The sequence below is a fragment of the Peromyscus leucopus genome, chromosome 12 (genome assembly GCF_004664715.2).
Source record: "Peromyscus leucopus breed LL Stock chromosome 12, UCI_PerLeu_2.1, whole genome shotgun sequence".
Taxonomy (NCBI): domain Eukaryota; kingdom Metazoa; phylum Chordata; class Mammalia; order Rodentia; family Cricetidae; genus Peromyscus; species Peromyscus leucopus.
Genome location: NC_051073.1, coordinates 7,769,799 through 7,796,653, shown reverse-complemented (window position 1 = coordinate 7,796,653; position 26,855 = coordinate 7,769,799). Strand labels below are relative to the sequence as shown.

Sequence of the window (26,855 nt, the reverse complement as noted above, 5' to 3'; positions counted from 1 at the left end):
AGGAGAGCATTTAAAGATGCATGTAAAACATATTAAAAACATGTATGCTCTTCAGTTCTAAAATAAAATTTCCAAAAGTTAATAAATGTTAATTGTCTTTATAAAGCTAAAGATGAGGAATTTAAAAAATTAAACATGGTTTTACCCAAGAACAACATACATGTCCAAGTACATCAAATTAGCAAGACCCAAACAAGCCTCCCCTGTACCCAGGCAAAGAGGCAGCCTGACTGTGCTCAAGAAATCTGCTTGACAGACACGTCGTCCAGCTGTTCCTCGGTCCTTTTTGAAAGGCTTAAGTAATAATAACAATCATATAAACACAAACAAAATCCAGAGTCTCGAAGCATGAAAACATGCACAATGTTTTTAAAACGGGGAGAGGGAGAATTTGAAGTTAAGCAGACATCCCAAGAGTATTGGTTACCTGAAGGTGGAGGTGGTCTCTGTGGTGGGGCAGGACGTGCTGGAGGAGCAACTGGGCGGGGAGGGGGTGGCCTCTTAGGCTCTAAGGTCTGGGGAGAATCCTTCTGGGCTGCTGGCTGAGTGTCAACTGGAGAACCTAAAAAGTGAGTAGGTAAGATCAGGGGCTAGCGGGAAGGAAAGTACATAGGTAATGATAATGCTCCAATTCTCTCCTCTACAAATTCTGTGCCCTGAAGAAAGAGTACAACACAGTATCAGTGTCCACCACGGAACTACCTTCTGGAACCATGGGCACCATGACGCTACCCTGTGTGGACCTCTCATCTGGCAGAGGTACTAACGTTGACTTGATGAGGGGGTCTATTAAGTGACAGAATTCACTGTTAGAATTTAGTCATATACAGCCAGCAAAGAAGGGGAGGAGGAGCCCAAATAGTCAAGCACTCTTATTACAGACTAGAAAATCCCAAGTTATAAAACACAGACAACCCGAACCACATCAATAGGACTAGACAAATTCTCCTTTAGCAGCCGCGGTGATGAGAGTCTGCTCCACCAAGAGTTATGGTCGGGAAACTCACCTCCTGTCTACAGGGCACTCAATGCATGGGCTAACAAGCTACACAATGTTTACTGGTTAGTTTTTGTAAGCTTGATGTACGTTAGAGCCACTGGGAAAGAAGGAAACTCAACTGAGGAACTTCCTCCATCAGACAGGCCTAAGGGCCAATTTCCTGGAAGTGGGAAGGCCCAGCCCATCGTGGGCGGTGCTATCCTTGGGCAGGTGGTCCAGGTGAAATAGGAAAGCAGGCCGAGCTAGCCATGGGGAGCAAGGCAGGAAGCAGTCTTCCTCCATGGCCTCTGCACCAGCTCCTGCCTTCAGGTTCCTGCCTTGAGCTCCTGTCCTGGCTTCCTTAATGAGCCTGTAAGCCCAATACACCCTTCCTTCCCCAAGCTGCTTTGCTCAGTGTTTCATCACAGCGACAGAAAGTGACGAGGACACAACCGTTCTCTCAAGTTCAAACAACTGGCTAGACAGTCACACAAGCACTTAAGGGGGTACACACTCTGTGAGCTCGGGGGCCCTGGAGTTCTGGACGGTGCTCGGCTGGGTCTGACGGGGAGAGACGGTGCGGAGTACTCTGGCACTGTAGGTGACTGGCACGGGCTGGTCCGGGGTGAAGAGCTTGGAGAAGTGCCAAGGCCAGAACTTGAGGATGGCTGCAGATGCTGAGGAAGAAGCTCCTCTACTTCAGCGCTGTAGTCATCGACATCACCTAACGGGAGCAAGGCCACCACAGACACCATCATTGTAGCTTTGCACATTAGGCTGTCCAGGGCTAAGAGACACAAGGCCCTCGTCGTCATCGCGACCCACAGGCTAAGGACCACTGCTTCAACCACAAGTCTCCAACCTCAAGCTCTCACCCAATACCGACCCGGTCTCCCCTATCAGGCCTCATCTCCACCCACCTGAGGGCTGGAAAGTGGGGTCAGGGCACCTTGTGCAAGAGGATTCGCACCCAGCACATCACCTTCCTCCCTAGTCCTATCTTAGGGCTATGCCGCCAGGAGTCACGGACCCTTTACCCCACCTCCTTCAGAACTCGCCACCCTCCATCCCTCCAGCCATTCAGGACTCAGCAGACAGCACAATGGCACATGGGCCTCTCACCTTTCTGCCTGTGATGCCGAAGCCCTGTGGACAGCTGGTGGGCAGTGGAATGCCTCAGCGCTGTGCTCACCGACAGGATGCTCCCCACGATGGACAGCACACCCTCAGCCTCCGTGACCCCGGGGGCACTAACCAGCCTGTAACCCTCGTTCTGGTCCCTTTCTTCCAGCCCCTCGGCTCCTCAGTTTTCCTCGCTGAGGCCCAGGGCTTGCTCCCTAGCCTTTTTAGCCTCACCGATGCGGTCCCTTCTGCGCTTAGCTTCAGGCGCTCTTCACTTACCCACCCTACTGCACGGCTCTCCCACGGCCCTGCCCCACAACCCTCTCGTCCACCATCCCACTACTTCACAGGGAGTGCCACTCCCTGAAGAAAACCAGGTTCCAATCTCCTTTGGGTCCCCCAAGTTGCCTGAAAGTTCTGATTTCTTGTTTGGTTATTCCTCTCCTTCCTTTTGGCCAGAGACACTATCTCAGAGTCTCAAGTCCCCAGGAGCTGTGGTGGATTGCCCGACTCCTGCAAGTGATGTGAGCACTAAATCCACTACGAAGGGAAGTCTGCAGACGGAGCCTCCTCCTTCACCAAGTCCCTCCTGCTGCAAGCAACACTCAGGTGGAGTGGAAGTGGAGGGAAGGGAGGCGGCCAGCACACCCCACCTCCTCAGAGACCCTGCTTCTCTGTCAGCCTTTCCCAGCACCAGCCTCTCCCTTGGCACCAGCCCCTTCTAGCAGCACTACGCATTCCCAGGCTCCCCTCGGTCAAAAGTAACGGCTCTGCGCCCTACTTCTTCACCTTCCACCCACAGCAACTTCACCATCTGGTTTTACCACACCACCAACATTACTCTTACAAAGGTCACAACAGCTCCCCTCGCTGCTCCTAAGTAAGTTCCTGTTCTTAGTTTGTCCCTCATCTCTCTGAGCTATGAGATATCATATTTATACTTTCTTTTCTTGACTTTACAAAGGCTTTTATTTTTATGTTTTGCTTGCATGTATGTCTGTGCAACACAAGTGCAGTGCCTGAAGAGGCCAGAAGAGGCATCAGATCCCATGGAACTGGAGTTACAGAATCACCATGTGAGCACTGAGAACCAACCCTGGGTCCTCTACAAGAGCAGCCAGTGCTCTCAACCACTGAGCCATCTCTCCAGACCCTTGATTTATTTTATTCTTTAAACTACAAACTTTCCCACGGGATACCATCCCACCAGTCATTACTACACTGATATCACTATGATGACCTGCATACTTGTGTAAAACACCCCGTAAACAGTGAGTTCTAGAAGAACTAACAAGACCATGGTCACAGAGTTTGAGTATCTGGCATGCACCTCTAAGATGGTAAATTCTGATTCTACTTGCTGGGCCAAAGAGCTCGGAGACCAGGGAAACCGACCTCTGGATGTGTCCGTGAGCGCCCAGAGGTAATTAGACAGCTCTGACAGGATGACGGACTAATGCCCGGATGGATGCATGGGGAAATGGCATTTTGGGAAGCGGTAAAAAGCTGGAGGGACTAGGTTGGTAGGAGTTTGTCTCTGCTGTTTCCTGCCCTGGCCTCTTCTCATACGCCCCCTTTCTTTGTTTTTGTCTGCTAAGAAGAGAAGACCAGCTTCCGCCATCTTTCCTGCTTCCATGTTCTTCCGAGTGTACAGACCAATCAACCAAGGACTGAACTTCTGAAACCATAAGCCAGAGTAGATATCCTCTTCTTAACTTGTTTCAGAAGGGCGTATGACCACACCCAAAAAAGGAACCAACACAACTTGGCATCCAAAAATTTCATATTTATGTGTGGATCAAGTAAATGCCAATATAGGAGCTAGTGATTCTCCTAAAAGATGTTTAACTTAGATGTGTTATTGAGCAGTGCAGAGTCAGGCGTGCATTTCTGGGGAGGCCAGTGATGGAAGCCAGGGTCTTATACACACTAAACATTCACTCTATCAATCACAAAACTATATCCTAATGAAAACTATGCTCACACATATAACGTATAGTATTAGTAAGCAAATGTACTTTCAAATAGTGTTTAAGAAAACTACAATACCCAGATAATTTGTCTCAAAATTTCAACTGAAGTAGATACCTTTATATGCACAGTTTCAGTTTTACATGAATGTATTTCTAGTCACTTGGACTCTCTCTGAATTCCTTTGGAACATTTCTTCTCTTGTAGTAATTATTATGAACTCATTTTGGCAGTGAAAAGAGTTGTTTGGAACTTCTGCTTAACTATAATTATTGGCACAAACTGGCACATTTAAAACACCACTCTGTGCTTTTATCATACAATATAAACTAAAATATACCAATGTATTTATTATTTAATGATAAAATGGCATATAAATTACCAAGTCTAATGTAATCGGATAAACATTTATACTACATAGAACAAACCATTATTAATACTGTGTTCAAAGAGAGACATGAACTGGATACTAAGTCGTGAGTGCTGGGAGAGAGCAAAAAACACACAGAAAAAGCCTGCTCAGCAAGCATACGAACCTTCCATGTCAAAATCAGCTGTGACCTCTGCGTCCTCACCGAGCAGGGTGGAGCTCGTCGATGAGGGCAACGTGACACTGATCTTCTCTAAACTCATCTCTTCTTCCAAATTCTTGATCCAGTCTGGACTTTTTAAAGTAATTGTTATAGTCCGATTTAAAAACTAGTTGACAGAAAAAAGATACAGAAGAAAAATTTATTAGCACAGAAACTAACGTGGGAGAAGGGTGCCTATTTACATTATGCAGTGGCATCAACAGTTTAGTTGGATTCTAGTCAAAACAAATCCTTCCACACATATTGAAATTGTCCCATGTACAGGCCATTCACCATTCTGCCTTTAAAAGCTTATGATGCCAAATAAAGGTAGTTAGGACTCCTTTTCTCCAGCCAGTCTCTCTTCTTGACCAAATACACACTTCTGGTAGTCTGTTATGTAATTCCGGTTTGGATCCATGAACTGACTAGTGTTCCTACGTTGAACAAGCGCAGAGAGAGGAAGCCTTGAGCACACACCCACTGTCATCGGTCCTGAGAGCCGCTCCACGCTATGCCGCCATGTGCTGGCCTGCGGTTTTAGCAGTTCAAATGTCAGAGAATGCTGTGTGAAGATGAGTTTAAATCGTCTACAAAAATGAACTCTTCTGGAAATAGAATGGCTGAAACTTGTAGAGCAAGCCTTCTGCTTTCCTTATACATTTAAGTGATTTTTAGATCTAAGTATGATTTAACAAAACCACCAATATGCTATAATCAAGCTACACCATCTTGTTGTATTTTTTAAACTCTTTAAAAAATTGCTGTTGTCCTAAGACTCCTTCGCCAGGGACATGGAGAGGATACACAGGAAAAGCTCTCACTAAGTCCACCCCATACAACAGACCAGCTTCCTAGTTACAACCTCTTTTATACAGCTCCGCCTTTTGTTTGGAGAGTTCCTCGGCTGGAAGAAGACAGAACTTTTAAATATTTATAAATGACCTATGTAGCCATGAGTTGAGTTGCAACTCATATGAGTTGATTTTCTTCTGTATCGTTTTTCCTGTCAACTGGTTATGAAATTGGACTATAACAATTACTTTTAAAAGTCCAACTCAACACTGTGAGTTGGCAGTTCTGTGGGCAGATTCCAGCTCCAAGTACTACTGCTCTCAGGATCCCCTGAAGGCCTCACTTAAACAGCATGGCTTGTCTAACAGCAACTGGTCTCTTATTTGCTTATCAGACCAAGTATTAAACTCAACTGAATCCATCATTTACCTACATATTTCACATATCATTTTTTAATCAACAAAAATCTTGTATATTTACCAAATAGTATATTTAAAAAACACTTTCTTTTATTTTTTATTATTTATTTGTGTGTGCGTGTTGCTTTTTGTGTTTTGAGACACTGTGTAGCCTAGGCTGGCCTAAAATTCAGTGAGGACCCTGCCTCAGTTTACCAAGAGCTGGGATCACAAGTGTGTGCCACTATGCCCAGCTTCTTGAGGTTTTTCTCTGAAATTGGATAATTTATGAAAAATTAGGGTTAAATTAATGGTTCTAACAAAGGCAACACTTTAGAGGTTTAGAAATGTGTAACTTCTAAAATGGTCAACTTAATATTATCTTGCATTTTCTGTTTTTTTTTCTAATTCATTTTGACATGAATATATTAGTATTGCATTAAAAACAAAACAAAACAAATCAAACAAACTCCTAACATGAAAAGAGAGAGCTGGTTAACTCTGGAGGAGAGGAGCTGCTCTCCAGTGGAGAGACTGAACCAGCACTGGGTCTAGTGCATCTAATGACCACACACTTGGTAATGCAGGAGTTAGCTACACAAAGACAAACAGGTTCAAAGCAACTGACAGATGCGACCTTTCACAGAAAGGTAATTATTCCAGGTCACGGTGTAAGCTTCTCATGGGGACATTTCAAATCACAGGCTGGGACCATCCCAGCTGTTACATTGGAAAGTGCTACAGTGTGGAGTGTTTGCCATCTGTGGCAATTAGGTACCCAGGCTGCCAAGGGGGCTGACACCAAAGACCTTCTTCAGCAGCTTACAGGTAACTCCTGGAAATGGTGAGGACCTTCTGCCCCATGTTCTTATAAAAAAAAGCATGTCCTCCACTTGATAACTATGTAGAGAGGAGCTGGAATATCTAACCTTAATTACAAATTTATAATATTTTGCATTAAATATGGTAGAAATCAAATTAGGCAGTGAACACGTTTTCCTTTTTGTTTCTGTCAACGGTTACTATCTCTAAGGGGAAAGTAAAATAACCCTAAGTTAGGCGGAAAACTAGTCTAAATAAAAATATTAAGTAACTCTTACATAGTTCACAGCCTTCTATTTTTCTTAACTGAAAATACATTTAGGCACTCTCGTAGCATGCTTGTACAAATATAATCTTCAGACATTTCAAATGGCTTAGAATCATCAAATCTACCTTACCTCTTTACCATTTAGGCTCAGAACATTCAAGGCAGAGCTTCCCTCCAAAAATGTAACCCACATTTTATCTTCTACGAATCTTTAAGAAAAAGAACAGTGATACATAAGAAGAAAATTGACTTCTCAGACATTACTAGCTCAATCTCTAGCCACTGGTTCCTAATCAACAACCGGAGCCAAGAAGAGAACATGGAGACCACTGGGCTGGTCCCCAGAGGAGGGCGCCCTCCGATCCAGCACTTCCCTCCTGCTTTTTCCTTCAGGTAACAAGACAGGCAGGAGGAAGGGCTACATCTGACTCCACAGTGGGGTTCTCTGCATTTTCCCTGTTGCAGTGACTTTCCTGAAGGTCATTCCCTTTGACCGAGAAAGATGACAGCGACTATTAATAAGAAGGAAACTCCAAAGGACCCAACTAACGGTCACAAGGAGCTCTAGGTTAGGTGTTTGTCTGCACAAGATACTTCTTTGCTGTGACTCCAAGATTATACTTCGGAAACAAGAAACCCCCAAAGGAGAAAATGAAACAAAGGACACCTTTGGAAGAGTCACTGATTATATAAGGAGGTTTATAACCAAAGAATAAAACAATGTTTATCCATCTTATTTACAAGAGCATTTTTTTTTAAATGCTGAATGCCGTTTATTGAAGGAGGGAGGAGGTCTTAAATACAGGCTTATAGCACAATTGGAGAACCCCGGAGGAGAAGTTCGCTACTGATGTTTTACAATCTTGCATCTAAGCTGTTAACGTCCATTATGCAGGATACACAAACAAGGAACTTCCCTTAAGCATTCAGGAGGGTGAAACCGGGGAGGGAATTAGCATAGGGAGGATATCAAGGTCAAGGTCAGCAAGTAAGGCAACAAAAGCAATTTTGCAAACTGAACTTCCCCTATGGAGAAAACCTTTTCGTCTCATGCTCAGAGTCTAAAACATTATGGATTTTAAGGGGAAAAAAAAAGGCCAAAATAAAAGTGTGCCAAACTACTCTACTGAAATCAAGTGCACATGGAATACATCTTAGAATCAGTCAGACATGACCAAGATAACTGACTCCGCTTCCCTGGCATGAAGTTATTAAGTTACAAAAATGTTGTCAATTGAAATTCACAGGGATGGTAGGTAGTCTTACCTAAATAACTACCAAATGGTTGGCCATGGAGGATACCCCTGTAAAACTGTTCTTAGATGCACCAGTGTCCTGAGTTCCAAACATTCCTGGTTCTTTGGTAACTGCACCATGACCACAGCTGTACACCTCCACATCCACCTCTGCTTTACTTTTAGTATCTGCTTTTCCTTATCAGTTTGGTACCACTGGTGTAACAAACATAATATCTGAAGTGTCCAGACACCCCATGGCTGTACATCACAGTAACACCCGTTTGCTTATCAACACTAACGTTGACAGCACTCTGAGGAAAGCTGTTAGCTTCATTCTGAACTAGGGAGAACCCAGTGAGTTAAACAGACACAAGTCCCTGCTCCTTTACCAGTCTCTCTCTCTTACACCACTTAGAGTCTTCTAGTTCAATGCTGTAGTTTACACTGGCTCATTGCGGCCCACTCAGAGTTCACAGATGTTTCCGGTGGACTGACATTTCCATACTTGGCAAGGCTTACTGTCATCTGTAAAACTGGGAGATTTACTGTGTACTTTCTAGAGCCATTTTTAAGTCGTTTAGAAGCTAATTAATTCATTATTGCCAAGCATGCATGTGGAGGTCAGAGGACAGTTCTGTGGAATTGGCTTTCTCTTTTCACTTTTCAGGGATGGAACTCAGGTAGTGCTTTTGTTCACGAGCCATCTCTCAGGTTCAGATTTTATAAGATTTGGAATATTTAAAATAGACGTGGAGGAGGGGTAAGAAAGTCCAAGGATCTGAAATGTAAACACAATTTCTTTCCATTTGCCCTCTGCTCCCTGAAAGGGCCTCATGTGTCGCAGGCATGAGGTCCACTCTACAGAAACTACCCTCCCTTCAGTCTATGGACCTGGAGAGGCCACTACCGCGACTCCTCCGACTAGATTACAAGCACATGCCATGTCTTTTACTTCTCCTCTGCTCTTCTACGGTACCTTGTGTGGAGGTTTGAACACAAGTCAAACCTACCCAAGCAAATGAACAACATACAAAGGAATTAAGTAGTACTCCTTTCCCCATGGAATTAAAAACACACATGAAATCCAATTTCCCCAAACGGTTGTACATGTGAAAGAAAACCCTCTTAAAATGAGGCCCGTAGGTCAGCTTTAGAAAGTACACAGTGAAGTCAATACCGGGAACTGAGACTGGGATGGATGGTGGATGGATGGATGGATGGATGGATGGATGGATGGCTCCCACAACTCCTCACATTTCTGCTGGCTGCAAACTGAACATGCACCAGTTACAACGACCTGAACCTCGGAGAGTAACAAAAATTCCCTCCAGGTTATTTAGTTACTAAAGGTGGTTACTGACACACTTTCTATGTAGTCTGCTGGCCCTGACCTCCTAATCCTCCTGCCTCAGCCTCTTGACTCCTGAGGTACTGGTCCCTTACTTTTCTCTCTCCTTGAAACATTAAAATTATCAACTACAGCTGCATTCTCATTCATTCTCACACAGAGCTTGCTCCCCTGTAGAGGAATCGTGACGAGGTTGTTCCTGAACTCAAACATACCTTTGTCTTCATGTTCATGTAAAAGTTCATTATTCATTTTAAGTTTTCTATGTAGAGAACTTAATTTCAAAACCTAGGAGTGCTTTTCTAGAGCTCTTTATTTGGAAATGTCACACTCAGACACTAGTCAGTCACTAGGTTGGGGTTTCCAGTGTAGAAACTACTGCTTCTGACACACTGGCTCAGATGCCTGCCTCACTCACCTGATGAGTATGACTTCCCCAAAGTGTGCAAACTGCTGCAGCAGCTCATCAATCAAAGCATCATCAAAATAAGCGTTTCCTTGTGCAGAACTTTTGATTGACACCAGCACCGTGCCGTCTGGTGGGCCCTGGACTGCAATGACTTCTTTATAAATGTTCTGTCTCTCCTCAGCCTCCACTTCAAATATGTCTATGTCAATCAGGGCGACGACAGGCCTTAAGACGCAAAGGGAGATGCTGCATTAGACATGTTCCTGAAGGATTTATTTCACACAGACTTCAAGCATCATTAAAAACTGAGGCTGTTTAAACCTATGGTCAGAAGTCTTCAGCTCGGCTCTCCCATAGTGCAGCAAAGTGCCAGGGGTCCATGTGTAAAGGATTTTGCTTTCATCTTGGAAACTAGCATTCAGAAGATCCAAATCTTCAGCTGCAATCAGAATAAAAGACAAGTCAAGAGCAGTCACGTGAGGAGAGGTCACATGACACATGTAAGTGCCCACTTCCTTGTAGAGCCTTCAGGAGTCTGAGGATAAATGTCAAAACTCTGGAAGCAGACAGTCCAGAGATCTTTAAACTAGAGATATATTTGTCCCGTTATTTTCTTCTTTACTTGGGAAGAACTGAAATGTTGCTAACTTCTAAGATTACTTGGAACCTGGGACCAAATACTGTTTCATAAAAGTTCAACAGCCAAGTGTCATTCAAAATCCTCAATTTCAGGACTACAATCAGAAATTTTACAAAATAAATGTCTCTTCACTCACTTTACATGAAATTATGTTACTGAAAAAATACACATAAAATGTTTTTAAATGTTTGTATAAAAAAGCTCTTATGTTTATCACCCCCCCCCCACAAAATTCACATTAATTTACCTAAATAAAAAAGTCCACTCCTCACCTGATCTGTCAAAAGGCCACTTCCTCCTCCTCCAGAGGACTCGGTCTGTCCATGCCGGGGTGCGGCACTTCTCGCTGGTGTCATAGTCTTCAGAAAACAAGTCATATTTATAGGTTGGAGCAAACGTCACTTTTCCCTCTAAAAATCCTCTAAAAATCTAAAATAAACATACACAAAGTTATTCCAAAACACATAACTGTTCATGATTTTACTTAAAAATTAAAGTGCGATGAAACACGATCATATTCACCCTCTATTTCTCCCCTCGGTTCTCCCCATTCCTCTCAGTATCACATTTCTTCTTCCTCTGATAACTCATCAAGTCCAATTAGTGCTGTGCACATGTGCATGGATGTGGGGCCATCCACTAGAGCAGTGGGTCTCAGCCTTCCTAATGCAGTTCCCTTGAATCCAGTTCCTCAGGTGGTGCTGACCCCAACCACAGATTACTTCATTGCTACTTCCTAACTGTAATTTTGCTATTGTTTTAAATCATAATGTAAATATCTGTGTTTTCCAATGGTGTTAGGCAACCCCTGTGAAAAGGTTGTTTGACCCCTTTGGAGCCGTGACCCACAGGTTGAGAACCACTGCACTAGAGCATGGGAAACCTACCAGTGGCCACACCCTCAGAAAAATAATTGTCCTGCCTCCAGCGACTATCAGCTGTCAATGGCTCCCTGAGGAGGTGTGGGGTCCAGAGGTCATCCACGCCATCTATGCTGCAGTTTCGGCTGGCTTGGTCTTCTCTGAGTCTTGTTCGGTTTACTACAGTTGCTGACCACCGCGGCCATGTGGGCACCGAGCTCCTTACCCTGCTGCCCTTGCACTCCTTCTGAGACGTCCCTGGACCTTGGTGGTGGGGTTAATGTGGATGTATGACTCAGGGCTGAACACTCAGTGTCTCAGTCTCAGTGTTCTGGCAGTTATGACTGCTGATACTGGAAGAAGTAGCTTCTTTGGTGGTGCCTGAAACTGAGCTGGCCAAGGGGTGCGTGCGTGCGTGCGTGCGTGCGTGTGTGTGTGTGTGTGTGTGTGTGTGTGTGTGTGTACACGTGTGTGCAGGTGTTCATAGAGGCCAGAACTGGGTTTTGGATCCAGGGTCATCTGACAGAGCAGCCAGTGTTCAGTGTTCTTAATCACTGAGTCATCTCTCTAGTCCCCCACTTTCATTCTTACGTGCTGGATCGTCTCCTACAAACTATCTATCCAGTGGACACTCGAACAGAACTGAATAACAACACCCCCTACCCAAACCTAGCATGTGACCTTCTCCCTACCACTTAACCTTCCATTAATAAAACGTTAAAAGCATGAATAAAGGAAGTCACCCTGCTCTATGAGGCATTCAGAACTCTATGAAGGACAGGAGTAGAGCCCTTGCCTCAAAAGCATGAGGACCTAGCTTCAATCCTCAGGCTGGCCCCATCTTTAAAAAAAAGTAGATGATACGAGATACTGGGCATCATCAAACCTGATGTCATACTTCCAAATAGTGGAGCTGATGTCTAAAAAGGTGAAGTGGTCACCAAGGTATAAGAATTCAAGCTTGATGATCTCAGCTACTACACCAGTGGCCTCCAACCACTTCTCTTAATCTGAGATTCCACATTATTATCATCCCCTCAAATTATAAGCCTTCTGTTTCAAAGTACATTTTATAGACACATTAATGTGTTTTTCTTCCTAGGAAGAATTATATACTTTTTTAAATCCTCTCTTCCCCTTCCTTTCTCATTTCTACTCTTTCAAGAAAAAAAAAATCTGTATGTTTAGTCACAGGTACATATAAACAGCTCACAATAAATATAGAAATGGAATAAAAAATTATGTCTGTCAAAATTCATACCCTCCTTTTTGTTGTTGTTTTTTTTTGTTTTTTCGAGGCAGGGTTTCTCTGTGTAGCCCTGGCTGTCCTGGAACTCACTGTGTAGCACAGGCTGGCCTTGAACTCACGGAGATCCGCCTGCCCCTGCCTCCTGAGTGCTGGGATTAAAGGTGTGTGCTACCACTGCCTGGCTCATACCCTCCTTTTACAATTTTATTTATTGCATGCTTATACTTTTATGTGTAAGTATGTTGAGTAAGGAGGACATGGATGTGTCACAGGGCACATGTGGAGGTCAGAGGACAACTTTTGGGAGTTGGTTCTAGCCCTCCACTCAGTGAGGCAGAGTTCTCTTGGTTCTACAGTGCAGCATGCCCCAGGCTGACTGTTCCTGGCTCGAGCATCTGGCAACTGGTTGATGCTCTTGGGTCTCCCTCCTGTCCACCTGTGATTCTAGGTGCATCCACTGCACCAGGGCTTTCAGCTGGGGCTTCTCAGGTAGGTGCTGGGGATCAAACCTAGATCTTCAGGACTGCATGGACAGGATTTAAACCCCTACCCTTCTCCCTGCCCCCAGATCCTCTTATTTTCTTTCTTTTCTATTTAGGAAGAAAAATCTTAAATTTCTTTGTCTTTGTGTGCATCTGCGTACGCATCCTTGTCTGTATGTGCACCATGTCATGTGCAGGGCCTGCACAGGCCACGGGAGGACACTGGAGCCCCTGGAATTGGAGTTACAGGTGCTTGTGGGCTGCTCAATGTGTGGGTGCCGGGCACTGAACCTGGGTCTTCTACAAGAACAGCAAGTGCACCTAACTGCTGATCCACCTCTCCAGCGCTCCAGAGCCCCTTTGTAACCTACCTTCCAGTGTGTTCTTATTTACCTGCCCAGCGTTTTTCTGATTGATGAGTTGGTCCCCAGCTATAAGAGAATCCCAATTTTGTTGTCTTATGAGCTCTTTAACTTCTTCATTAGGAAGATCAATTCGATAGTTGAAATCACCACACCAAAATACATAGTCATGAGAAAACAGCATCCTTCCCTGGAAACATGAGATGGCATTTGAAGTTCAAAACAATGTGTTAATGTGTTCACATTATTTCTTTGCTTCAGATGTGCTTGCCACTATCAACACTTGAGCTAATAGTAATAAGACAAAGTAGATGGGTACTGTTGATGTTTCTGAGAACCGCTTTAAATCTTCAAAGTTGGCTGACATAAAATGTAGGGTAAATTAAAATACAATCCAGAGGTTTATCTTAAAGAATAAACAGCAGAAGCTCACCATGGGAAAACTCAATTTCCGGGCTATTTCTCCAAAATCCTCATTCCTCTCCTTGACTTGTGACTGCCCGGCAGCAAAGTGGCTGCAGACAAAGCAAAGGCTGGTGGTGTGGAAGAGCATCCGGATGGCAACTGCGCCCTTGTTCCCAGTCGCTCCTCCCATGCCGGTCTTCACAGTATCAACCGCCACGTCCCTTGAAAACAGAATTGCAGATGGAGAGGTGCACTGCACACTCGCGGCCTTGTCTGTCATTCAGTGAGGGGAGCCAGAGGACAGCGTCTGCCACTGACCTGATAAAAGGAGCGTGCTGCGGTCTGATGAAAACGAACAGGCAGACCCCCACTAGCTGCTCGGAAGCCAGCAGGACATACTTGTTGTCTCTGGAGATGGTCTTCTGCAGCTCCACTGCCCAGAGCTTCTGGTTGGTTGTGCTACCGAAGCATTAGAGAGGGTCTTTAGGAAGATACCATACTTTATACAACTGGCTTCTTAAAAAGAAGAACATCTCATGCCATCTGTGTTTTGTTTCCATTAAAAAGAACAACCTGCAGCTTAACCACAATAATACAGCCCTTCGAAATCTGCTGGACAACTCTTCTCTGAGGAGAGATGCTTCACCATGTGAAGGTGTCGCTAGCAAGCCTGACCATGACCCTTGGGAAGGAGAAGTGACCCTGAAAAGTTACCCTCTGACCTCGGCATGAACACCACTGCATATATGTGCCCCCCCCATGCAAACAAATAATGCTAAAATAAAAAACCCACCAAGAAATAAAACCAAACAAAGGAGATGGAAAGGACTTAATAAATGACATAAGGTGAGAGACTCGGCCAAGTTTTACACTTCAGTCTCAAGTATTACTGGGCTCACGGAGAAACATAGACTTTTACTTATCACTCCCTCCCCAACCCCATTTCTCTAATTTTCATGAATTTACATTTATTTATTTAAAAACTACGTGTGTGTGTGTGTGTGTGTGTGTGTGTGTGTGTGTGTGTGTGATGTATGTGTAGGTGCTTGAGGAGGCCAGAGAAAGGATCAGAATCCCTGGAGACAGAGTTACAGGCTGTTGTGAGCCATCCTATGTGGTTGGTGGGAATTGAACTCTGGTCCTCTGGAAGAACAATAAGACATTGTAACTACTATCTTTCAGTCCCCTAAACTAATTTTTTTTATTTAAAAATTTTTCTTTTAAATGATTTATTATGGAAAACAATTTAGAAAGCCTGAGATTGGTAACTCTAAGTCTCCATATACCCAATTATTTAGCTTAAATCTGTGTTTCTCTCCCTCCCTCCTTCCTTCCTTCTCTCTTTCTTGTAAACTTGGATATTTTAGATCAAATCTAAGACATATACCATTTCACCCATAATTACTTTTGTATCTTTAATACAATGAACATTTTTATCTTTACATAACCACAATGCCATCATCAACTTAAACAGTAACACGTCTTTACCATCACCTATAAAAATCCCGTCTTCTTGCCATCATCCGTCTCTTAGAACAGGCCACATCTGGTTTCTACAATGCACTACTGGCCACGCCACTCCACTCTCTCTGTCCTAATGGCTCCCCCACTGTCCTTGCCTCCTCACTTCACAATGGCAACTAAAAAACAACTACCAGACCATCCGCCTGTAAAATGTCAGCAGTCTATGTGCGGCTAATGTGCTCTGCTGATGTCTTACCTTGTTCCTATAACTCATTCTTCCTTTATGCTGACTGGTACAGCAACAAGCTCACTTTTTTTTTTTTTCCAAGACAGGGTTTCTCTGTGTAGCTTTGGAGCCTATCCTAGATCTCACTCTGTAGCCCAGGCTGGCCTTGAACTCACAGAGATCCGCCTGCTTCTGCCTCCCGAGTGCTGGGATTAAAGGTGTGCACCACCAATGCCCGGCAACAAGCTCACTTTTATTTGTGCATTTCTTCTGGCAAAAATGGGGCGAACACACTCTTTACCAAGTTGCCCAAGGCTGGTCTTCAGGGATTTATCAATATCATCTAGTGATGGTCATTGTACAGATCTATTACTCCACAAGGAGATACAAACATTTACTTTGTAACAGTACAACACAGGCAGCTGTAATTAAGCTTCCAAAAGAACTGGAATCAACTATTCAATTATTCTGCAATGCAGTCATAGAAAAAAGATGGGATAAATATTTCTTTGGTTTTTGTAAGCTTTCAGAGAAGTGAGTTTGGACCTCAGAGCCTCCCATTGAGAGGACACTGGTTTTTTTTTTTTTTTTTTGGTTGTTGTTGTTCTCATTATTCCAGGTCACATAAATATCAAGCAAGACTATGACCTCACACCCACCTATCTTAGGGCATGTGCCATACTGTCTCCAAACAGAACTCATTGAAACCATAATGCTAGCACTGTATGGCAGATTCTGGAAGCAAATGCCATCTTTATTATTTTCTCTGGTCACTCCTCCAGTCATCTCTACAGTAACCCTACCCTGCTTCAAGCCCTCCACTTGCCCAGGCCCTACCTTCTTGTTCCCCATTTTCCACAGCACACTTCTCACGTGCTGCCACCTGTTTATTAAAGTTCCTGGCACTGTCCGTGGTTTCTCAGTAGAAGACAGTCTCCATGCACACAAGGGCACTGTCCTTTTTATTCCTTCCGATGTATCTTTAGAGTGACTGATCAATAGATACTGGTTAAACAAGTGGAAAAAAATCACCACTTTACTAAAGAAAAATCTTAGGAAAGATTTCCTTTATTTAGGAATAATGAATGTAAGGCCTTCCACAATGAATAGTTGACTTTCTTCTCTGAATTTTCTAGATGAACTGTTTTTGAGATGTGATTTGGTTAAAAATAACTTGTTATAACAACTGTTTACAAATTAAACTGTAAAGATATCCAAAGCTGAGAGCTATCTTCGAGGAAGTAGTGAACATCATTAATCTCTTAGACTCCACCTCGGAGCATCCCACCTGTTTTCTTTTCTTTTTTTTTTTCTTCCTTTTCTTTCTTCGGGGGGTGGAGACCCGCCTGTTTTCAATGTTCTGAGTGCAAGTCTCTAGACATCAAGTGTGCTCACCTCAGGAGGAAGCACCTGACACTAGGCTGGAGCTGACCGTCACCTCTCACACACCGTCCTTCAGAGACTACACAGGCTGGAGCTGACCGTCACCTCTCAGCACACCGTCCTTGAGAGACTACACAGGCTGGAGCTGACCGTCACCTCTCACACACCGTCCTTCAGAGACTACACAGGCTGGAGCTGACCGTCACCTCTCACACACCGTCCTTGAGAGACTACACAGGTTGTGGTCAGTCGGACTGAAGTTTTTGGGCCCTTACTTCTTCCACCAGTCCTGTCTGTTACAAGGGGACTAACCAACAGTATTAGTTTCTACTGATAAGACTTCAAGACAGGGGAGGTAGCTCACTCAGCACAGTGTTTGTCTAGCATGCATGAAGCCCTGGGTTCAATCCCCATCACAGGGTAAAAGTGGGTGTTGCGTTCTCAGTTGTAATTCGGCCCTTGGGAGGTAGAGGCAGAAAAATTAGAAGTTTAAGGCCATCTTCAACTACATGGCTAGTTTGGGACCCAGACTGGGGCCCTGTCTGAAAAAGAAAACCCAAAACTCAAAAATCAAAAACTAAAAGGATAAAACTTGGATATTTAAAAAGCTATTTGCCTGTGTGTGTGTGTGTGTGTGTGTGTGTGTGTGTGTGTGTGTGTGTAGATCAGAAGACAACCTGAGGAGCTGCTCTTTACCTCTACCATGTAGGTTCCAAACTAGGGTTATCAGGCTTGGTGGCAAATGTCCTTACCTGTTGAGCTATTTGTTGCCCCAAAACTTGCATTTTCAAGCAAAAGTTAGAATTTTGTAAAATTTGTATTAGCTACTGTGATCTTTGCAGTTTCCCAACATTTAAAGATTTTGATAAAATAATCATTGAAGATTCCAACTACAACAGTACACTCACACTGAACAAGACGTGTCAGAATTAGGAAGACCTACAGTCAGTGAGCTTTTTTTCTAAGTGACCAGCACACAGTGTTGTAAGATCACGCCACGGTAAAAGACCACCTTGTCAGTACAAGGATAGGACAAGAAGCTCATGTGCTCACAGGTAAGAGCACTGGCTATTCCAGCAGGGCAGCCACGTGCAGTCCCCAGTCCCCACGGGGTGGAACTCCAGCTGTACGGGACTCTGGTGCCTTCTTCTGACCTCTCGCAGGCAGTGTCTGCGTGTGGGACACTGACAAACATGCAGGCTGAACACTCAGTCACATATACAGGGGGAGCGCATCTTTTTACAGTTCACAGCAAGGTCTCAAGACTGCCGGTTCGTCTTTAAGAGGTACTACCACTTGCTGAGTTTGGATGTAGTACCTAGCAGAGGAGACATTTTCTAGCAAGGTTACTAAACTGTTTTTTTCCAACTATATATATTATATGTGGTTTTTCTTCACATAATTCACTCATAATACTAAAGCATAACAATATGGAAGTACATGAAGTATATATAATAATCCAGTTATCTTAATGCAGAATTAAGCAATTAATAAAAACCATAAAACAATACCGTGCTTCCCAGTAAACTTTGAATTTAAAAATGTTAAGAAGAAGAAAAAAAGAGATTGTGTTAACTGTCATGGGATCTCTATTGTTTACAAGTTGTTTCTTAGTGTATGTGTATGTGCACAGGCATGCATGCTACAGTGCACATGTGGAGGTCACAAGACAACTCTGTAGAGCTTGTCTCTCCTACTTTTCAGATGGGTTCCAGGGATCAAACTCAGGTTATCACGTTTGGAGAAAAGCCATCTTGCCTATTCCTATTATTTTTAAGTAGATATCTGTAATCTTCAGTCTGAATTTCTAACATAGTACCAATTGAAGTTTAGAATGATCCTCATACTGTTTGCAGTTTAAAAAGTCCTTTCCATGTATCTCCTCAACGTCAGCACCGTGGTGACAGCCCCTTACCTGTCCTCCCGTGCTATCAGGAGAGCTTACCTTGCATTTACAATGTTCCCAGCGTTCAGCTCCACCATTTCTTCAAAGCCAATTGCAAATATATCAGTTGGCTTACTTCTTTTATCTAGAATTAAGCACCAAAAGTACCTTTAAATACAGCATTGGTCAAATGGCAACGTCACCCCATCAAACACAATCTCAGATCGCATAAAAACCCTTTTGTGTTTCCAGTGCAACCACATTTATATTAAAAGTAAAACTTCACCAGTGAGCTACATTGCTTTAAATTTACTAAAATACCCTAAGTCTGTTTAAGATAACTTTTAAGTTCCTTCAGAACTAAATAAAATCACTGACAACAACGTAAGACAGGCACCACTGAAAGCAGGGAAAGAGCCACTCCTCAGAGGTGGAGAAGCAAAGCCGCAGCTAAAGGAATTACTCCACAAAGGGATTCAACCGGCTGGGACCGAGTGCAGGACTCAGACCCACACCTTCCCACGCCACACAACGTGCGGTGAGGCAGAGTTCCTGCCCCGTGTTCACACGCGGGAAACTGGGGCTGTACGGAAGCTAAGCCACTTGCCCAAGTCCACATGTGGGACACAGCCCGACACACAGACACGGACCAAATGACCAGCTTAGCTCCTGCCTTTGCCACACTGGCTGCAGGGCCTTCCTGCACTTTAGGTTTTTCCTCTCTGCAGTTGGAGTAACAGCCTCAGTGGAATGGGTCTGCTGTGAGAATAAATATGTGAAAAACACAACTATCATAACGTTTTTATTATTATTAATCAGTCTATTATTATTTCTATTTCCAACTTGGATTAATGTAACTGAAAAGGGCCCAATTTTAACAAAATATTTCGGGAAAATTTCAAAAGGTAAGACATGATTGACTAAAAATTACTTGAGCCGGGCGGTGGTGGCACACACCTTTAACCCCAGCACTCAGGAGGCAGAGCCAGGCAGATCTCAGTGAGTTCAAGGCCAGCCTGGTCTCCAAAGCAAGTTCCAGGAAAGGCGCAAAGCTACACAGAGAAACCCTGTCTCGAAAAAACCAAAAAAAAAAAAAAAAAAAAAATTACTTGAGAAGGAAAACTGGTATCTCGTACAAGTTCCTGTACATAGCACTGTCAAATTGGTCATTGTATACTACTGTTAAAGGAAGCTGGAGTTGATTCTCAAGTTTCTGGTTCTAATCACCATCACAGTGTTGGAAGGCTCTGCTGTGAGTAGATGGTGGCAGAGTATCCGCCATGACCAACCCAGCACTTTCTTATTTAATCTGTTTAATCCCCAGGCCCTGTGTGGGCTTATGCACACCACGTCTGTGCAGACGCCCCATCTGGGAAGAGCAGTGAGCCTTTTCTCTCTGAACCTCATCTCCAGGCCGCTTGTACAACCAAGTTAATATAATGTCTACAAAATTGCTCATGACCCATCCTGGAAAATGGAACATTCTGGGCTTAAAAAATAAAATACAAATGATCAACTAATAACCAATAATCTTGGTTCTTGTCTATTCAAATAAAGCAGATGTAGTTTCTCTTGTATGTGTGGCTGCCCTCAAAGATGTCTATTTATACATAGATCCCGACTTTCTGAGAAACAACTGGCAAAAAAAAAAAAAAAAAAAAAAGGATTTTCAAATGTTCTATTCATTTTGTTTTTGTTTGTTTTGTTTTAGGAGTCAAAGTTCTATTGTGTAGTCCAGGCTTGCCTAGAACTTAGAGCAATCCTCCTGTCTCAGTCTCCAGAGAACTAAGATTACAGATGTAAGCCACCAAACCCAGCTCCATCACTGTTTTTTATGAAGTAGAAAATGTCCAGAAGTAAAAAGTGAGGTAAGACTTTATGAGACTCAACCTAAGAAATGTTGGCTTAAAAACGAACAAAAGAAACCCCAGTCTCTTTCCTAACTTAGTGAAGTGTCACACTGCAGTCAGGACTTCCATTAAACCCTGGTAGAAAAATCCAACCTTGAAACTCCTGGATGCCAGCTAACTTGGGAGCATCAAGAAGCCAGTCTGTGAGCGTCTGGTTCTTAAATGCTATGCTGCGGAATTGCTTCCCACCATTCACATTCCAGGTTCCCACACACACTCGAATCTTCTTGGGTTTTGAGTACTTGTAGAAATTCTCACACATGTTCTTTAAGACTTTGGAAGATGCTAAGGGAAAAAAAGACACAAGAGAACGTTAGTGAACGGCGGTAAACCATCCCCAAAGTGTTCTTCATAACAGAGGGTATCAGGATACAGCCATTGTCACGAGCACAAATAAAGAGCATGCGCAGACACAAGAAAGAAATCAGCTCTGAATGCCAAGCCCAGCCGGAGGCAATAACCACACAGAAGAATGAAAGTAAAGGCTGAACATAAAACTGTTACAGAATGACTGTAGTAACACAAAGCATGCAGGGGAACAGCTCTGGTTCAATGGTGTACTGGTTTATAATACATAAAGCCTACAGCAAATGACTGACAATTTTATTAAGAGTATGGTTAAAATGTAAGTTTTATTCTCCCTAAACAAAATAATAGAAACATCTACATTTAAGATTCAAACTATTGAAAGGTGGCTTGATGAACAACGGCTCCCTCACAAAAATGAGCATCAGGGAAGAGAATGAGAGGCTCAAATGAAATCACTACCGAATGCTTCCCAGCTCACTGAGAAGAGCTCAGGTGCTCAGTGGTGACCTGCAGGGTCTCTGCTCTTTCTGTCCTCGGTTCCGGCCCCTCTGCTCACTCACCACTAGGCATTGCCTCCTTTCCAGGCTTGCTCCTATTCCAAAGCAGTCAGACTGCACTTCCCACAGCCTGCGACACTCACCCCTTCCTCCTCCAGCTCTTTACTGTTCAACAAGGCTCCTCTGATCCCCTGTTAAAACTGCACTATGCCTTTCAGGACCACTGTCCTCCCTTGCTTATTTTCATAGAATCTTTCATATTTTACCAAATAATATCACTTTACTATGTTACTTACTATTTTATGATATCAAAAACTAGCAATATTCTGAGCAACTGGGACTGGGAAAGGTAAAACGTTAGTAACATGAGTGTAGTTTTTGACCTCTGAGCCCCCTGAGGGAACTGAAGATTTATTTGGATGATAACCATATCCCCATTGTTGGGGATATTTGTACACTGAGTGAAGATATATTGCTGTGATCAGTTTGATAAAGAGCTGAACAGCCAATAGCTAGGCAGGGGGTACAGGCAGAAAGAGAAAGAGGAAGAAGAATCTAGGTGTTCAGGGAAGCAAGATGCATAGAGGAAGCAGGATGGGCAAGACATGAGGTAAAACGTGGACTAAAATAAACAAGTTAATTTAAGTTATAAGAGCTAGTGAGACAAGCCTGAGCTAAGGTTGAGCTTTCATAATTAATAGTAAGTCTCCGTGCCATTATTTGGGAGCTGGCTGGCGGAACAGAGAAAGACTAGTTATACTCCATTGTCTTGTGAGCAGATGTGTACACTTCTAAACCTCTTCCTTCCTATCTGATTTAATTATTTATAGAGGTGACTGGTGATAACAAAAACAGACCATTTATTCTGTCCTGTCAATACAGTGACTATTCTCTATTATTAGGGATATCACTGAACTTTAAACTAAAGTCATTATCACTGTGAAAACACCATTTAAAATCTACTCAATGCCAAGGTGTCAATTTTGTGATTGTACAACTTAAAGAAGTGAGCAAAACAGTAATGCCATGTGAACAAAACCAGCCTGCTATCTTGCTTGAATTAATAAGGTCAAATCACTTTATAAATAGAATAAGAAGGTAAAGTATAATCCTAGTTTATTCTTAACATGTTTTGGCACCTTAATGTGCTTAAAGAAATAAGTCTGCTGAAACCACAGATGTCTGTCTCTAAACACCATGCCCTTACAGAAATGATGTTCAGTACATAACCCAGAGCCTGTGCTCTCTCCCCACTTCCTTTAAAACAAAAAGCAACAGTTTCTCAAAAGAGTCACAATGGTAACCAGGCAAAACACCCTAGGAAGGGGAAGAGAAGATATTATTTTTGGCTAAATTTCTGGCAAGACTTTGCTTTGTCCTGTTTGCTACAGATTCACCTTTAAAGACAAGACCATAAACCACAGAGAACGAAGAGATGAAATTCCTATGAATACACAGGCAAGAAAAAGAGGAGCTGTATCAAGTGCTCCCAATGCACCTGCTCTGACTTGGTGAGCAGCACTGACGCTGTCTAAAGAGAACAGGTTTTAGATCTTATTTTAGTACAGGTCTGGAGTTAAAGAAAACAAGTCATCCACAAAGTAAAAGAACGAATGCTGAGTGGTTATAAACAGCATGGGCACTATCTGAATCAATGCAAAATAGCCATATTTAGACCTTTTTCTGCAGCCTATGAAGAGCAGGATCTAACAATAACAACATTCAAGGAAATATAAAGTGAAATTTAATCTAGCTGAATTATCCTTCATTGGCAGAAGCCTGTGATGCAGAAGACAAAGAATACTGTACATTTCTTCCAGAATAAAATACTTATTTTCTGCAAACTTAAAGTTTTTATTCAGAGTAAAACAAAACACTAATTTATCCTGTAATGTCATGAAGATAAAATTATATCTGTCTGTGCACAACATCAGCTTTAGAAAAATAAAGAGAAGGTTGCTTTTATGTATACATTGATTTTTCTATACTGTACCTGACTGCAATGTCTGTTCAGAAACTATGGATGCATCAAGAAGAAAACAAAGAGTCATTAGTAAAACAACCAGTTACATTTACAGCCTGGCGTGTCACCCGAAGGACATCCTGAGATGGCCTTACTCATCTCTTTCATGTTGACAGCTTGAATTTGTTTTTTGAAGCTTTAATACCAAAGACAATAAATAACAATAACTGATACAAACCCATGTGTCTGCACTGACTCAGTGATGTCCATTGCTTCACGATGTGAAAGTCCTCCTCTTCCAGATGCCCGTGTGTGTGTGTGTGTGTGTGTGTGTGTGTGTGTGTGTGTGTGTGTGTGAAAATCTAAGAGGCTGAAAGACACCAAAGACATGGAAATGTATGTCTTAACACATACCTTTGAATATTCTTTTTCTGGGACTCACCAGGTGAGAAGTACCATCGTTCAGCTAGAACAAGACAAGCGCGTTCTAAAACCATCAACTACAATATATAAAACTATGCGAAGTCCCATGGCTGTAAAGGCTTATGGGAAAAATGGGGTTGGGGCAGCACACATAAAAACGTCAGAAGTGACACACCAAAGAAGAAAGGAACCGAATTTTAAAAGCAGCATAGTATTATGTACATTAAATGGTTATGAAAGGCATGACTATACAATATAAAGCACTACATCTTTAAAAAATATGAAGCTGGCTTGTAGAAAAGGGCATAGCAATTGTGAATGATAGCAGAAGGGTTATTAGAAAATGGATGGGGAGTTGAAACATCAGATGTGGGTGGGTATGGCTCAAAACACATGTTGAACTACAGAAGGGAAGGTGTTTAAGGTGTGTGCATATGGTTATGTATGTTTTATATATCTCTACCCATATTGGTTCTGTTGAGTGGTTTTCTGCATTTGCCTACTATTGCTTGCCAGCAAAATCACGCATAAGCTCATGCAAAATTAGCATCATGTTCACATCATTACCTAATGTATCAACCACAATGGACCAAGTTCTCAGTCTCAAAACGAGCATGGCAGTGGAGCCGACTGCTTTGAGAGGCACAGCATGGTGGGATGTGCAGGAACCTAGACACCTGATGCTTATCCTGGGGGGGAGGGTATTGAGGTTCTTTGCTTCATCTCTTCCTCCACACACTTACTTTCAATTGTTGCTTATTAATGCCTCCACATCAGAGTAGGCACAGGTGGAGAGAGGTGACAAAACAGACATCAGTAAGTCTGAAGTTCGAAGACGTCGTAAGCATCAGACTTTTTTTTTAAGTTTGAGTGGGTTCTGGCCCCCATGACTGCTTATCCATTCCTGAGAAGCTGCTTGTGATGAAATCTGACAGTCTACGCTCACCCGTAGGGCCCGTCTTAAGAGAACATTACTAAAAATTCTAGGAACTTCCCCGTGTGGAGAGTGTGTGTTGGAAGGTTTGGGGCTAATAGGAAAGGAAGCCCACAGTGCTATAGTCCTAATGGGAGAGAATGGAACTAGAAAGCTAACTGAACTTGTCTGTTATACCCCAATAAAGCTGGGGAGGGGCAGGAGGACCACCCAATCACATGTTTTAATACATGAAAAGTTCCAATTTTTTTAAACATTAGTAAAAAATATACAATAAAAGGTAAAAAGCTACCTTGGGGAAAAAGGCTACTTTATATTTATGTCAAATATTAAAACAGAAAATAGCAGTTAGTGGCCAATAATACATATTACTTTAAACTGTTGCTATGACTTATACTGATTCAAATAATAACAACCAAAGTTAGGAGGTGGTTACAGAAACATTGGTGGTGTTCATGAAAAATTAACCAGTTCAGATAAAGGCCTTTCTCAGTGAAGCACTGCCTATCTAACTGGGTTACGGAATGCTCTCAGTGCGTGCTTTCAGTGTATAGAAACCTGCCTTGGGTCGTTAGCAGCACATATAGTCATAATCTGCAGAAGAAAGTACACATAGTGTTCAGAAAAAAAATCCAGCCAGTCTGTGGCTAAGTATTACTAATACCATTAACACTCGACAAGAGAAAAACTTAACTGGAGAATACTTCTTCAAAAAAACCACTTGTACAGAAATCTCTTCCAAAATGCTATAAGTCAACAACAGCCTAAAAACTACTCATGTCGATAAGTTTACATTTACTTTTTTGGACTTTCTAGGACTATAAAAAAATGAAGTAAGTAAAGTATTAAGTGTGCATACCACGCAAACTTCCAGTGGTTAGAAGTGCTCGGGCTTTGTCAGCTAAGTCACTGTTTAGAGTATTCCCCAGGAGCAAAACATCAATGGCTTCCTGCTTGGAGCTGTCGAAGAAGTTGTTCTGAATGGTCCTGGTGACAGAGCGAGCACCATCTTTCAACTTCCCAGCCTGTTGTGGGAGAAAGGAGCATGGGCTCAAAATACTGCTGATTTTACTCAATATGTACTCTGCAATTTTAAATTGATTTCATAAAATTCTAGCATTAAAAAGGTCCTAATAATGATCTTTTAAATGCATAACTACATTGAAAAGCCTTAAAGTGTAACTTCTCCCTTATAGTCTGCACAAAGAAAATAATAAACTAAACACCACAACTCCATCAAGTAAAATACTGAGCAGTAAGTACTTGATCGTATATTTATTTGAATTAAGATTCCTTTCTACATCATAACTTTTAAATGTGGGGATGGGCTGGATGAGGAAAGGCAGCAGGGACAAAGAAGGATACTTACAACTCCTAGAAAACCTTCTAAGTACTTTTTTATACTTAAAAGTGAAATTGCTCCCCAATAATTTAATGCTAGTTAGAAACAAAACTGAATCTAAAATCAAAGGTCTAGTTACAAAAATAAATTTGTAATTACATCTCATAAATATAAATACATAAATTTTAGTTTACACATTAAAGATATTTTGTTGCCTATACAAATATAAATACCTATTCAAATTCTGAGAGAGTTGATTACAACTTTTAATGAACGGGTATTTCACTTAGGCATATTATCAGACAGTATTTTGATCCTATAGACTTTTGACTGTCAAAAATAACTTTGGTTTGGAATATGTAATTTTCTTTCATCCCTTTGAAAAATAACAGTAATTACAGGCCAATTTTCAGAATAAGGAGCCAATTTTCTTATATGCCACCAAATGTAATATGGCATTAAATCATTATTTTTGTCATGTAATACATAAAATGATGTTATTGAAAAAAGAACACTCACCATTCATTATCAGGCAATTAATCAAAAGGAGCCGAGAGAAAGGAAAAGAAAGAGCAGTTCAGGTGTTAAATTTTAGCTCA

The 26,855-nt window shown here is 42.4% G+C and overlaps 1 protein-coding gene across 15 annotated transcripts in view; it reads right to left on the bottom strand.

The window, feature by feature from the left end:
- The window catches only part of Synj1 (synaptojanin 1), an 80,492-nt gene that overhangs the window by 12,236 nt on the left and 41,401 nt on the right, over positions 1-26,855 (bottom strand). For 7 of the 15 annotated variants that reach the window (XM_028877121.2, XM_028877126.2, XM_028877127.2 and 4 more), the window contains exons 12-25: positions 25,774-25,939; positions 23,588-23,611; positions 20,882-21,073; positions 18,939-19,023; positions 14,239-14,379; positions 13,949-14,141; positions 13,547-13,705; positions 10,835-10,991; positions 10,244-10,361; positions 9,932-10,147; positions 7,058-7,136; positions 4,609-4,771; positions 1,494-1,703; positions 428-562 (exon numbers count right to left, since the gene is read on the bottom strand). In XM_028877121.2, coding sequence (XP_028732954.1) covers positions 428-562; positions 1,494-1,703; positions 4,609-4,771; positions 7,058-7,136; positions 9,932-10,147; positions 10,244-10,361; positions 10,835-10,991; positions 13,547-13,705; positions 13,949-14,141; positions 14,239-14,379; positions 18,939-19,023; positions 20,882-21,073; positions 23,588-23,611; positions 25,774-25,939 — 2,038 coding nt within the window. The remainder of the gene's footprint in view (positions 1-427; positions 563-1,493; positions 1,704-4,608; positions 4,772-7,057; positions 7,137-9,931; positions 10,148-10,243; positions 10,362-10,834; positions 10,992-13,546; positions 13,706-13,948; positions 14,142-14,238; positions 14,380-18,938; positions 19,024-20,881; positions 21,074-23,587; positions 23,612-25,773; positions 25,940-26,855) is intronic. The other 8 variants (XM_028877122.2, XM_028877125.2, XM_028877134.2 and 5 more) reach the window with 3 other exon arrangements.